The sequence below is a fragment of the Branchiostoma belcheri genome, unplaced genomic scaffold, assembly GCF_001625305.1.
Source record: "Branchiostoma belcheri isolate BF01 breed outbred unplaced genomic scaffold, Haploidv18h27 scaffold4, whole genome shotgun sequence".
Lineage (NCBI taxonomy): Eukaryota > Metazoa > Chordata > Leptocardii > Amphioxiformes > Branchiostomatidae > Branchiostoma > Branchiostoma belcheri.
The window spans coordinates 5213302-5226505 of record NW_017804020.1 but is presented as its reverse complement, the minus strand read 5'-3'; the positions used below and the strand labels follow the sequence as shown (position 1 = coordinate 5226505).

Here is a 13204-nt window from a genome sequence, read left to right as displayed (position 1 = left end):
ATATGGAAATTAGCTAGTTAAGCAACAGAATATTAACGTTGACACCTTATTAATGGTAAAGAAATCACTGATCTCTACAATTCCGTTATATGGGAAGTTTTGAATAATGTTAAAAGTGTTGGTACTGTAAGAAAATGGCTTAATTTCCCAGTAAATCATTTATGTAGTTTAAATATTTGGGACAACTTGAATGACTTCTTTGCCAATGTACATCCGGGTCCTGTGCGCTTTTCCCGTCATGCCGCGCGGTAATTCTAGCGGAGAGAATGGACAAACGGGTGTGGTGATATCGTGATTATCAACGATTTTATCACCTAAAATCGCCTAAAAACTGTAACAGACACGCCAGGGTTCAGCCTGGGATTCCATTCCATATTTCCGTCGTGAGCCGTGTTGTCTAGGGGACTCGGGAAGGGCCTAGTGCCGTGTAAAACGCTTGGTGAGGCCGTTGGTTGTCGACTGTCGGGATGGGTTGTGCCATCAGTGCCGAGGACAAGGCTGCGGCCGAACGGTCCAAAATGATCGACAAAAATCTCCGAGCAGACGGGGAAAAGGCCGCCAGAGAGGTCAAACTGCTCCTGCTGGGTAAGTGGTCGTGATTTAACAAGTGAAAATGACTTCTGAAGTTTGAGCGGAAATCAAATGAATTCGTTGAGACCAACCGCTACATGTGTTGTGATGATTTAAACCTTTCTCACCAGTGCGTTGAACTTGAAGGTAAGAGATGTTTTTAGGTGGAAGACAGGACAGGTACCCGGTCCCTCGACTTTCACACCTTTACATTTAGTAGGTCATAAGACACTACAGATGCAAACCTTTCGTCACATCCTAATATGGACCTCAATATGGAGGCTGAATTTGAATTGTGGCCGCCATGTTTAATGTTTGCCCGGAGGCAAGACGGTCTCCTACGGTTAGAATCGTCTAAAGACGTTATAGAAAAACACACCTCAGGGTGTCTTAAGGTGTCAACACTCTAACCCATCGTCTATAAAGAACCAAACTGTAATTTGTTGGTGTTATGGGACTGAGCTGTCAAGTTTGATTGCTCTTATACAGCACATGTGATGTGACATAATTTTACCTGTTACATTTTACAGTTAAAATCAGCAAATACGTTATTCAGAATCACACGTCACGCTTGATGTGAGGTGTAGGAGCAGTGCATATAACTTCACAGTTGCTACATCTTGATTTTCAGGAAGGGAGACATACTTTTTTAGGGGGGAAGGGAAAGGATCCAACATATATGATAATATACACCTTACATTTTAGATGTATACAAATAAACAAATATATACTAGTATTACCTTGTACCTGAAGATTTATACATGCTGATTTTTGGGTTGGCAGTCATCTTAATTCTTGTCTGTGCTATCACTTGTGACAAGTTGTCACTCATCTCTCATTCACTCACAGCTAGCATTACCTGTTACACCTGTCATTCCATCATGATTCTATTTGGGCTCTAATCTATATAATAGTAATCATGTGTTTGTTTGTTTGTTGTAGGTGCTGGTGAATCTGGGAAGAGTACAATTGTAAAACAAATGAAGTAAGTATTTATAGCTGTTGTCTTTTGCTGTCATTTTGGATGATCCTTCACTTGGTGGCTCTGGGTTGACGTCTCATTTGACTGCCTTTTGATCATCCTTAGAATTAGATTATGCCAGCTTACGTTCAACAGATATTACGGTTTGCATGACATATCGAAAATAAAAAGAATGTCCACAAAAAAGCAGGATATTGAGTTGATCCAGCAATGTCCGGCCTTTTGCAAATTAATACTATAGAATACAGTGACATTACAATGATGAGTTGATCACCACCTGTGTTGTGTGACTGTGAGCGTGTCTGTCCCTGCACGGAGTCAGGAACTGTGGCTTCAGAAGCATGTCTAGATTCTGGCTGTGCAGGTGCAGGTTTTTTTAGCCCCTTGAGAATCCTTATTAAAAACTTCTATGTAAGGAAGTTATTGTGGGTGTCATGTTTGAACCCTACCTCTGCTGTGCTGAAGAAGGAACACACAATATGGTCTTACTGCTGGCTTTGTCCTGTGGAGCTTTTGTTTGTGCCAGTCTGCACCGGAGGGAGGTACATAGGAGTCAACAGCTCTAGAAAATCACAATCCTGTTGGAAGCAGATTTCCCATCAGCAACTAATCAGACGGTACTGCTTGCCTCCAAATGGTCACACTGGGAAAACCTGAAAAGCAAAATTTGACAAACATGCATTGCTGTAAATCTTGAAATATTTGCGGTGGTTTCATTTCTGGTATGTCCTCTCCATGGTGAATTCATGACGCAAATGTGCATTTTCAGGTGAACAACCTGGGGCTGGCCATTTTTATTAGTATATTACTATTAGTTCTGCAACAGTAAAGAATCCACAAGCTCCATGTTATTCCTATATTCATCCCTGAATGCAAAGCTGCCCCAGAATTTAGCTACCAGGGTACTTAATGCATGAACAATAACTCATCAGAATCACCTCTTGATATGCTATCAGCCAACAGAGTAATAACCACCCTCAGGGGCTGTGGGGAAAATAAAGATATTTTTTTACCATGGGAATATAATACCTGACTGCCATCTGCCTCTGGGTTTACTGGGCTGTTTTGTATCCATCTGAACTCCCACTTATGTCCAATATGCTATGTCCCTATATAAATTAATGTAAGTCTTGGCTAAAAACACAAGCCGTAGCAAAGCCACATTGCATAGCGCTGTCCCTTAGCATTATGCGTTAACCTCAGCTAAGGTTGATTGACTAGGAGAATCCATGTCCTAATCTATCAGCTTTTCTCTCAGCATCTTGCTTATGTAGGATTTTATGATTTGCTGACAATATGGTGTATGTGTTATCTGGGATATCAGCAGGTTAATCAGTGCTTAATATGAAACTCATCAGGGCAGCACAAACCCACCTGCAACCTGCAGGGTTTCAGTCCAACAGACTCTATCAGGAGGGCTTCACAAACCAACCTGAACATGCAACCTGCAGGGAAATGCCGGCTTCTTTTATGTAGCACAAGAGCTCCACAACCAGTAATGGTAGAGTTTACCCCCTTATACAAGCCATGCTGCTTTGCAGTCCCACATGCCAAATAGCAATACTGGGGATGCATGGCAGTGCTGCATTATGTATGACAAATAAGCTGATAGACAGACAGCTTAACTAAAAATACCGGTGATATTTGTCCCTATGGGTCAGAGTAAGAAAATGTTCATGATTCATACAGTTGCCAGTGTGCAGGCCTGAAGGTGTCCCATTAGGCTGTATTTGGTGGGAAAAATCATCTAGTCAGACCCCTGAGTGCTGCTACTCATACTGCTAACTTCATTTGAAAAGATTTACCATGACGAGGCCCTTCTTTGCACCATAGTCTGAAAAAATTAACAGCCGGTGTGTCCATGGCATGCTTAGTCAGGGCTCGGCATATGTAAACTGACCTGAACTGCACTGAAAAAGCTCAGAGATGGCAGACTACTAGTAATATATGGTTCCAGCTTGCAACTTATCAGGCTAAGAAATGTAGGCATTGGTGAATCACAAATTGCAGGAAACATTAAAGTATTTCAACCCCAACACTTCCATGATGGGTTTCCAAGCTTGTATAAGCACACATCACTGATAATTCTGGAAATCATGTTTTTTTGTTATAAATCTCGCCTTGTAAATTTTCATGCCAGTGTCATTGCAAATTGCTATAAGTATTATTCTGCCCCATCAGCCCAGTTGAGTTTAGACATGCCTTTTTTGCATGTTGTGTTTACTGTGTGCATGGAGCCAGCTGGGCTACACATGGGCTGGGCTCTTGTACTGGGGAGACTTCACCTATGTTCCAGTTAAAGCACAACCTATACAGGTCCTTACCAGTACAGTAGTAACCGATGGTTCCTTGTGTTACAGAATTATCCATGAAGACGGGTACTCAGAAGAGGAGTGTATGCAGTACAAGGCTGTGGTGTACAGTAACACAATCCAGTCACTCATTGCCATCATCCGCGCCATGGGAACCCTGAAGATCGACTTCGGTCATACTGACAGAGCCGTACGTACCTATCTGATAGAGCTATGTTACTAAATTTTTCGTAACTATTTTGAGTGCACAACATGAAATGTACAATGTCAGCAAAACCTAGTTGTCAAACATTAGTTGCACAGCTCCAATTTTGGATGCACAAGAGTGCATTATGTACCGAGTATTTCCAGTCCAAGTGTATTCCTACAGGATGTAGTAGTAGGAGGTCATGCCAGTTGACACATGAGGGGAGTGTGTGAAGGTGACTGATTCCATGTATTTGGGTCGTGTACATACACTCTCTGAATGTCAGGCTATGCATACATACAGCATTAACCTTACGGTTCCACTAACCATGCCCATTTCCAGGGCAAAACGTGAGGCAAAGCATGCAAAAATGTGCCTAGGTCTAAATGGAAGAAAAACAGTCTGGAATTCAACTGTTGTGGATAGGTTTTTCTATACAACCTATTAATAGTAATATGACATTTGTGCTGATTTCTATATGGCTTTGTGATTGGGGATTCTTGCCTGATAAGTATTAAGGATTTGTCCAAGGTTTTTTATAACATGGTAGATCACATGATTATGAAAATCCCACAGAGTTGTGACGTGATCATGAAACAAAGCTTAATGTAAATCCTATGATGATCCTATCTTAGTGTGCATCATGTGGTGGCACGAAATGCTGCATCACTGGCTGTCATATTTGACATGTTTTATTGCTGGCTCAGGAAAAGCCTTGCTTACTGTGGAATGTGGATATTCACTATGTGCAACAGTTATGTTCGAAAGAAATGCTGGTCTACCCTGGCAAAGTAGATAAGATAAATAAATAAATGTAGTACATAACACTAGACAGGAGGATCCCCAAAGAACCCAACTGGTGGACATTCAGGAGCTGTTTGTTTACATGTTTACATGTTTGTGTTGTTACCAGGACGATGCCCGGCAGCTGTTTGCGTTGGCGAGTACGGCGGAGGAAGGTGAGATGACGCCGGAGCTGGCGGGGATCATGAAGAGGCTATGGGCTGACGGAGGCGTGCAGGCCTGCTTCGGCCGCTCCAGAGAATATCAGCTCAACGACTCAGCTTCATAGTGAGTACCAACATACAACTCACAAGCTGTACAAAGTCTGGGAAATCTTTTTTTCCTCGTTTAATTTGCAGGCAAAATTCCCATGCCATGTTGGATGAGAATAAGTTCTACCATACATGTACCATATATGTACCATACATGAACCATATATGATAGCTTTCTAACACACCTTGATTCTGCAGTTACTTGAACAGTTTGGACCGACTGGCGGCGGGCGGGTACGTTCCCACACAGCAAGACGTGCTCAGAACCCGTGTCAAGACAACTGGCATCGTGGAGACGCACTTCACCTTCAAGGACCTGCACTTCAAGTAAGTCCTCAGTCTTAGAGCCACACCAGTTTATTTCTTTGGTTCTTGGGCTTGTTTAAGCAAGATGAAAATAGGACTGGGAAAAAACATTTGGATCTCAATATATTCACTTCATGAAACTTTGAATAGCAAGGCAGAGATGGTTTTGTTTTCATTTTGATATTCCAGTTAAGCATTTTTTCTTACAATCCAAGAACAAACATGTGAAATTAATTGGTGAGGCCTAATTCTATATCAGAGGGAGGGAAAGTGGAGTTTATTTTGTGGGAAATGTAATAAAGTTCCCACCAGCATTTTTCAATGTTGTAATAATAATGGACATAAAGTTGTGTTGACTACTAGTAGTTGCACAAAATTTGCACTTATCACCTACCAACTAAATCAATATGACAGCACATGTAAGTCACCATCACAGTTATTCAGTGTAAAATATACTGTGTACTGGAAGGATTTGACATGTTGTGAAAAGTTGTACTAAATTGATGTATTCTTGTAGAAAGTTCTGCAAAAACCATGTATTTTGTGAGAAGTTGTGCTAAATTTTCGCTCTCGTTCACCCCTGCCGTAGAATGTTCGATGTTGGCGGGCAGCGCTCAGAACGTAAAAATGGATCCACTGTTTCGAGGGGTCACAGCGATAATTTTCTGCGTGGCCCTGAGCGCGTATGATCTGGTATTGGCGGAGGATGAGGAGACGGTGGGTCTCTTAAGCACGTTCTAGATGTTCGTGGTTAGTCGTGCCGACGCTCCGAGGGCAAGCCAGCAGATACACGGGCAGGAACAGAAATCATGCTCTGAGTAGTTCATGTTGCCTGTGACTCCAATTTGAATGTTACAAAACGTTCACACAGCTTGATAGTCTATTTGTCCAATGAGTCTATAAAACCTTTCATTCAAGAACTGATGCACTGATGGTTGCTTCGTAAAGCATTTGTTTACCAACCTCGTTGGAAAGTAATTGTTTATCAGAACAAAAGGCACATTCCAAAATTACTTTTTAATCTAACCAGTAACAAACAAACAATTGAGGCATAAAATTGTCAGTAAGAAGCACAAAAAGCATACTCTAAGGCTTTATTGCAGAAATGCCATTTACCTGTGGCACAAAATTATTTAATACTTAACCAACAATTCAGCTTGAAGCCAGCACAGAGAATGTTTTCCAGAATAGACATAAAATTGCCACCCATTGATTCTAGCTGTGACTCAATGAGACAATCAGCAGACAAGAGATCCAATCAGAGGTTCTCACCACCCACATGTTTTTACAAACACAGACACATATTGTATTTCTTATCAGTTTCTGTGCCTTACAAAGATCATTTTTGTGCATAAAACAAGAATAAAACCGTTTTTCCGTCTTGCTTCTTTCAAATGGATTGAAATAACCTTAATAAGCGTTGACATGTGAATTTCTGAGGAAAATAATTACAAGCCTACTGGAGTACATCAATATTGGAACCCTGCAATCCCTGAATTTCCCTGACTCACAGGGTCAAAGACTTGAGTGTTGTGAAAGTTGCAGAGTTATGTGTCCACATGCCCTTGTCAGTACTGGCTTGCCCTTGGAAGCATGGGAATGAATGTGAGTCATGTGACGTGCTGAAGTTGTGATGTATCAATTACTCCCACAGAATGGTGGATGTCGGGGGTCAGAGGTCAGAGCGAAAGAAATGGATCCACTGTTTTGAGGGTGTGACGGCCATAATATATTGTGTTGCCCTGAGTGCGTATGACCTTGTCCTGCAAGAAGACGAGGAAGTGGTGGGTAGACTGACGGGGCCTCCCCTCACAGTTCCCTGTGGTGGGGTCTCCCCTCGCAGTTCCCTTTCGTCTCCTGTCTCTCAGCAGCCTCTGCAGGCTTCAGAACTAACCTACAGGTGCTGTAGGTAGAATTACAGAGGGGCACATCTCCCATGGTGCATGGCCGCCTTACCCCACCCCAGACTAACTCCTCCGCGCTGTTCTGCCTCTCCCAGTGCTTGTGTGCTGTGCATAAATGCATGAGACTTCCTTGGGTGAACTCTTAACATCTTGTTATTGTAGTTATTGTAGGGTTAAACGTTGGTTCAACACAAGAAGTTGGTAACCTGAAATTTTGTCTCGGTGCTGTTTTCAACAGTATCAGTGATTGCTTCAAAACCATTCACTAACTTTCTTGTTCTGGACCAACTTTTAAACTGAATAGCAGTGTTTTTTCTCTAACTCTAAAAAATGCTCATTCATGGTAAGTAGAGATCTGTAGTTTGATGGGAAATTGTTTTACACACATTTACATCTCTGTTACGACATGCATTGTTGGCTTAACAAGGAAACATAGATATTTTCTGTCATTTGTTCGGCTTCTGCTGTGTACCGTAAAACAAGGTAAATCAAGCAATGAGACCTGAAGAGTCATACGTTTCAGATAGCATCCACAGACTCTCATCAGTGACTGAGAATGAATACCACATTTTGAGCCAGTGAGTGAGTCAGTCAATGATGAAAGATAGTAGATGCTGTCTTAATCTTCTGACTCTTCAGAGAAGTTGCTTGATTTATTTCCTATTACAATAATGTTCTACCTGGATGTCTAACCTTCATCAATGTATCTTCTTCTGCTGCCTTTTGCCATCAGTTAGAATTTCTCTTAACCAGGGGAAGTCACTGGTGTATTTATGAAATGCAAGTCTGTTCCTTACTGATGTGCTTGTTGTTGATTGTCAGTCTTGTATACTTCTCAGGTGTTGCTGGCAACAGTTTGTGAAAACTCCTCAGTACAAGAATATTTGTCCATTGCAAATGGCACTGCTTTCTTGCCTTGTTTTGACTGTTTGTGATTACATTTCACAGGGCTCAAAATACCATCCTGCCCAACATAAAATCAACATTTACTTGCAACCTCACATGTTTTAAAGAATTCAGTCAATTATTGCATCACATGAAGTATATAATAGTAACAAAGAAAAAGTATTTGAAGCCCTTCCACCCATCCCATTATCCATGTTCAGCTGGTGAACTGTATGCCATGCTGTAGGACAGACAGCCTGGCATGGCACCATTCTGTGTTTCCTTCTGTCTGTAACCCCCAAGATCTGAGGAAGAGCTCTGCAGCAGCGCTAGCTTCTGCCCCCTCCTACAAGTCTGCTTACTGTGCTTCATCATACAGCTGCAGCAGTAAAACCTGCATTTTCTTCTTGACAAGCAACCTCAAATTGCTTTAAACAGAAAATATGTAAAAAGATGGAAACAGAATTGCTCAGAATCTATACATGCCCACACCTACCCACATTGTTAAACTGAAATTGTGATCCTTAATTCAAGTCCTTTTCACTTGCAAGCCAATATTTGTACTAACAGTTGTTGAACGTCAGGAGTTATGTATGATGTAAGGGATGTTTTTCAGGGCAGCTTTGAGTTAAATACTTCACATTCCTGGATAACGCTCTGAGATATATACAGAACCAAGTGTTTACACCGAGCCAATGTTTTCTGTCCCCCTCCTTACGGCAATGCTGACTGGATCTACTTCCATGATGAGGGGGGATATAAACTTAGTCATATTTGGGACGGCATTCTTTATACTGCAGCAGCGCCACCTAGCTGTAATGTGAAGTAGAAGCAGTCAGTATTGCCCTGAGGAAGGTGACAGATGATCGCCAAATCCTCAAATGACAGCAAGGTATAAACATTTGTTTGTGTACAAGAAATTTTTAAAACTATACCTGTGAGTATTGAGCTGTTATTGTGCCCCCCTCCGCAGAACCGGATGCATGAGAGCATGAAGCTGTTCGACTCCATCTGTAACAACAAGTGGTTCACGGAGACGTCCATCATCCTCTTCCTCAACAAGAAGGACCTGTTCGAGGAGAAGATCACCAAGTCTCCACTCACCATCTGCTATCCCGAGTACACAGGTACGTCTCAAGGAGACTTACCTTAAAGCTTATTATTGAGGCATTTCTGTTTACAACAATAAGGCTGTACCAGGTTATTTCTGATATTTTAAAGTGAAAATAGGTCTAATTGAAAACAGAGGGCTATGAGAGAATCTTGAATCAGACTATATACCCCTCTGGAAACTGTGTGTACTAAGGTACAAACTTTCCACTCATTTTTCAGTAAAGCATTATTTTTTTCTAAATTAGAGAACCAACAAATTACATTGGTGTGGGATGAAAGCAGATTGTTCCAGTAACAGCTTTTTCACGTGTGTACTCCAGGCTCTAACACGTATGAGGAGGCAGCTGCCTACATCCAGATGCAGTTTGAGGATCTGAACAAGAGGAAAGAGACAAAGGAGATCTACACTCACTTCACCTGTGCTACCGACACCAATAACATCCAGTTTGTGTTCGACGCCGTCACAGACGTCATCATCAAGAACAACCTGAAGGACTGTGGCCTGTTCTAGACTCTACCTGCTCCTGAGTCCCTTCTCCTGTATTACTTCTCCTGTACTTTCACTTTCCATCCCAGGGGCGGCAATTTGTAACTGGCTTGTTGGGTCCCAACCATCCACCGCAATCATATTAACTTATGTTCTCTTATAGAGACAATATTACATATTATTATCATCCTTGTTTTCCAAGCCCAAAATAGAATTAATTTTCTGTTATTCTAATTTTCCGCTTTAATTTAAAGACGATTGTCCATATTTTTCACTTTTTCAGAACCTAAATGGAATCAATGTTCCAATCCAAACAATCAAATATCAATGTTGTATAGATAATTGATGTTTGGCTTACTTGAGTTCTATAATTCTTATGTTGTCTGAATTGATGCCAAAACGTTATGCATTTTGTAGTCTTCCTGTAAATAAGCCCATCCGGTACTTAACTCTTGTAGGTACCTCATCAGTGAAAAATATGTAAGCATATTGTCTTCTGAGACCTCCCAACAAACAAGTTATGAAGTTGATCCAACCTGGACCTGTGTTTGTAGAACTAGCAGCACCAAACCCGCGTTGTCTCTAATGTACAGTGGCGTCCAGGTGCCTCATTGTAAGCATCTGTCCTGAAAATTGCGGTCATATTTTTCTGATGTTGTTATGTTGATTCTCATTGACGTAAGCGTGACCAGCAAATACTGTTCCAAGGTCAGATGGAAACTGTCCAAGGTACCAATAGTAGAGCCTGCTCGGTGTGGTTCCTTGGGAAAAGCGTACTTACTTGTGTCAATGTCAATGTTGCCTTAGAGGTCAGCGGCAAAGATGGGATGATCGGGCCTGAAGTCAGTCCTGTTAACAATGATGTGCCACAGCAGGGCTCATATTACACTCCTGTAACTTGCAGAAAAGTTTGCTTGGTTGCATTCCAAGAATCACCAACTTGTAATTTGTGGAGTAATAAGAATTCACACTTATGAGACATAATTAAGTTAAATAACAGTCTACTTGTCTTGTTGTTAGGCAAAAATAATGTCTTTCATGGTTGCAGAAGGTGTTTCAAAATTGCAATGTGCCAGATAACTAATAAAATTAAGGTAGAGCGAATGTATTTCAAACCCTGCATTGACCAACTACTTCACAGCATTTCCGGTTCTCACAACAATTAGGTGGGAAAAATCCTCTACTGATTCCAGTTTAGCACCTACTTTAAAACATTCCAGGTGAAGTCTTCATCAGATGTACTTTCTGTTTTTACCCTGCCTGGGAACAGCCTTCTTGTCTTTACCATGGAAACAACAGTTTGGAAACCTTGCAGAAGTCTTAACTTACAAAACAAGGTTATTTATACATACCGGTATGGAAGAGTTTTGTTGTAGTCGACATGTAGAACCTCCAAATGGGGTTCCCATGCAGTTTGGGTGGCACTTCACGATTTGGGTGACCAGTTTTTCTCTGGAACTTACTGACATAATCCATTCCTGACCTTCCTCTACTCCTGTTTGTGGACCAAATGTTACTGTAGCACATCATTCTTAACACCTGATATGGCTCAGACTAAACCTTGAAGAAGAAAAATGTGAAAGTCTTAGAAATGTGAAGAGTGACTGTGTAACTATGTGAGGAGCTGTTTAATGGTTACTCGGAATGAAATTTGACAGCGAAGAAAATTTCTGAAAAAACACTGTACAATATATGTGGATTACTTTGTTGGTCCTGTATTGATATGTTGTAGTGTTGTCATATTTTTGATAATATATTTTGAAAACAATTGATTATGTATGTTGTGGTAGGCAAGTGTAGTTAAAACTGAAGACTATATTTTGATTGACTCGTATCAATTACTTAACATGAAAATATCGTTTATTTGGAAACTTTAGCTGCATTCGAGTGGGGAGGTTTTCTTTTATTTGGAACTGCTCGAATATAGTTTTAGATGTATGATATTATTCCAAATAACAACCCCAGTATCATATTCTATTCCAGCAAGTTTGATGTTGGGAACTCAGTGAGAAGAATGTCATCATTTTCCATATTTTACTTGTGGTTATATAGTTGTATTTTCCAATAGTTGAGATGAATGGATGTTCCAATGGTGTTGTCTGTTTGCCCAAACCACCAACAAAACTGTATACCTTCTATTTACTCTGGTCACTTCTGGTTTGGAAATGCTCTAAAAAATTTAGAAATAAAGTGACGTTTGTAACTCTGAATGTTACACCAGAAATGAACAATGTCATCTATGGTATGACATAGTAGAAAACCAGCTCCTTAAAATGACATTTTGAAACTTAACTTCATGTAACAAGTGAAAATGTAACAAGGTAGATTTAAAATGTAGAGTTTCCAACCAAAGTGACTAGTGGCAATCAGTAGAAACAGTTGTATGATGGAACATTTGTCGTAGTTTACGCTTGTAATTTAGACTGATTTGTGCTGAAGACTCTCACATGCTGGCAAACGTTGACTGAACTTTAGGCACTGCTTGTAAGAAATGCGATGCTCAAGGACCACTTGTTTCTACCCGTCCCTGTGAGACATTATTGCTGTATTAAAGCTGGTGTAATTTGTACAACAGTTTGGTGGAGAGCTGGTTTGCTCCAAGTAAGAAAAATATAAGACGTCGACAATATTCATGTATAAGACTTCTTGGCCAACATTTTCCCAGGGCCGTTGAGTTTGTTGCAAAGTAAAGAAACTTCTCTGGCCCTTGGCATCATCTGAAGTCATGTCCAAGAATGATGCGGCAAAAGTCTGTCAAGGAGTTCTGCCCATCAGGATATTATCCATGTAACTTCAGAGCGCCCTTATAAAAAAATGAATGAAACATAACTACTGAATGATCAGCTGTACAATTGTAACAAATTGTGTGTAGCCAATTCTGGTCAGATTGTTGATATTATTAGTTAGTATTTATTTAAATGAACTGAACATTCCCACTATGAAGGGACCTGATAGGCTGTACAACACTGTGACCCTGTATGAACTTTTGTGTTGTCCAGCAGCAGAACTGTGCAGATTTGTTTGGAGTAAACCTGTGTCTTCCCCTGTCTGTTGAGGCGAGATGTTGTATGAAGTGTAAAATGACTCCTTTGTAAGGTAATTTGTAAGATATTAGTGGAAGATATCCGTGAAATTCTGGTAGTTGTCATTTTACAATCAGTGTTAATTCATGGTGGCCCGAGGCCTCAACAATTTTTTTGAGTTAGAAGAGAAAATAAAAATCATTGCACTGGTGTTGACTGTAATTAGAGCAGCTCTTATAGCAATGACTGGAACGGTTCTGGCAAAGTTGGATGTTTTCCTCACTTATTGTAATAAAAGACTGTAAAACCACCAGTGGAGCCTGTTGTGTATCTTATGGTTCATGTCTTTATTCTAGGAAGGGGATGTGTATGTTTACACT

General features: G+C 40.7%; 1 protein-coding gene across 1 annotated transcript; it reads left to right on the top strand.

Annotated features, from left to right (window-relative positions):
• The first annotated feature begins 100 nt into the window (after positions 1-100).
• LOC109477346 (guanine nucleotide-binding protein G(i) subunit alpha) lies at positions 101-13137 on the top strand. Its single transcript, XM_019778548.1, has 8 exons — positions 101-585; positions 1513-1555; positions 3913-4054; positions 4965-5122; positions 5305-5433; positions 7067-7196; positions 9175-9328; positions 9635-13137. The coding sequence occupies exons 1-8, from the start codon at positions 468-470 to the stop codon at positions 9823-9825; spliced, it is 1065 nt and encodes a 354-aa protein (XP_019634107.1). The 5' UTR covers positions 101-467; the 3' UTR covers positions 9826-13137.
• The last annotated feature ends 67 nt before the right edge of the window (positions 13138-13204 follow it).

What these genes read in the sequence shown, in the direction of transcription:
- LOC109477346 (XM_019778548.1), top strand. Translation starts at nt 468, where the DNA reads ATGGGTTGTGCCATCAGTGCCGAGGACAAGGCTGCGGCCGAACGGTCC. An exon ending in GGTCAAACTGCTCCTGCTGG is followed by an intron (nt 586 to 1,512) that starts GTAAGTGGTCGT and finishes TGTTTGTTGTAG; the next exon opens with GTGCTGGTGAATCTGGGAAG. An exon ending in ACAATTGTAAAACAAATGAA is followed by an intron (nt 1,556 to 3,912) that starts GTAAGTATTTAT and finishes CTTGTGTTACAG; the next exon opens with AATTATCCATGAAGACGGGT.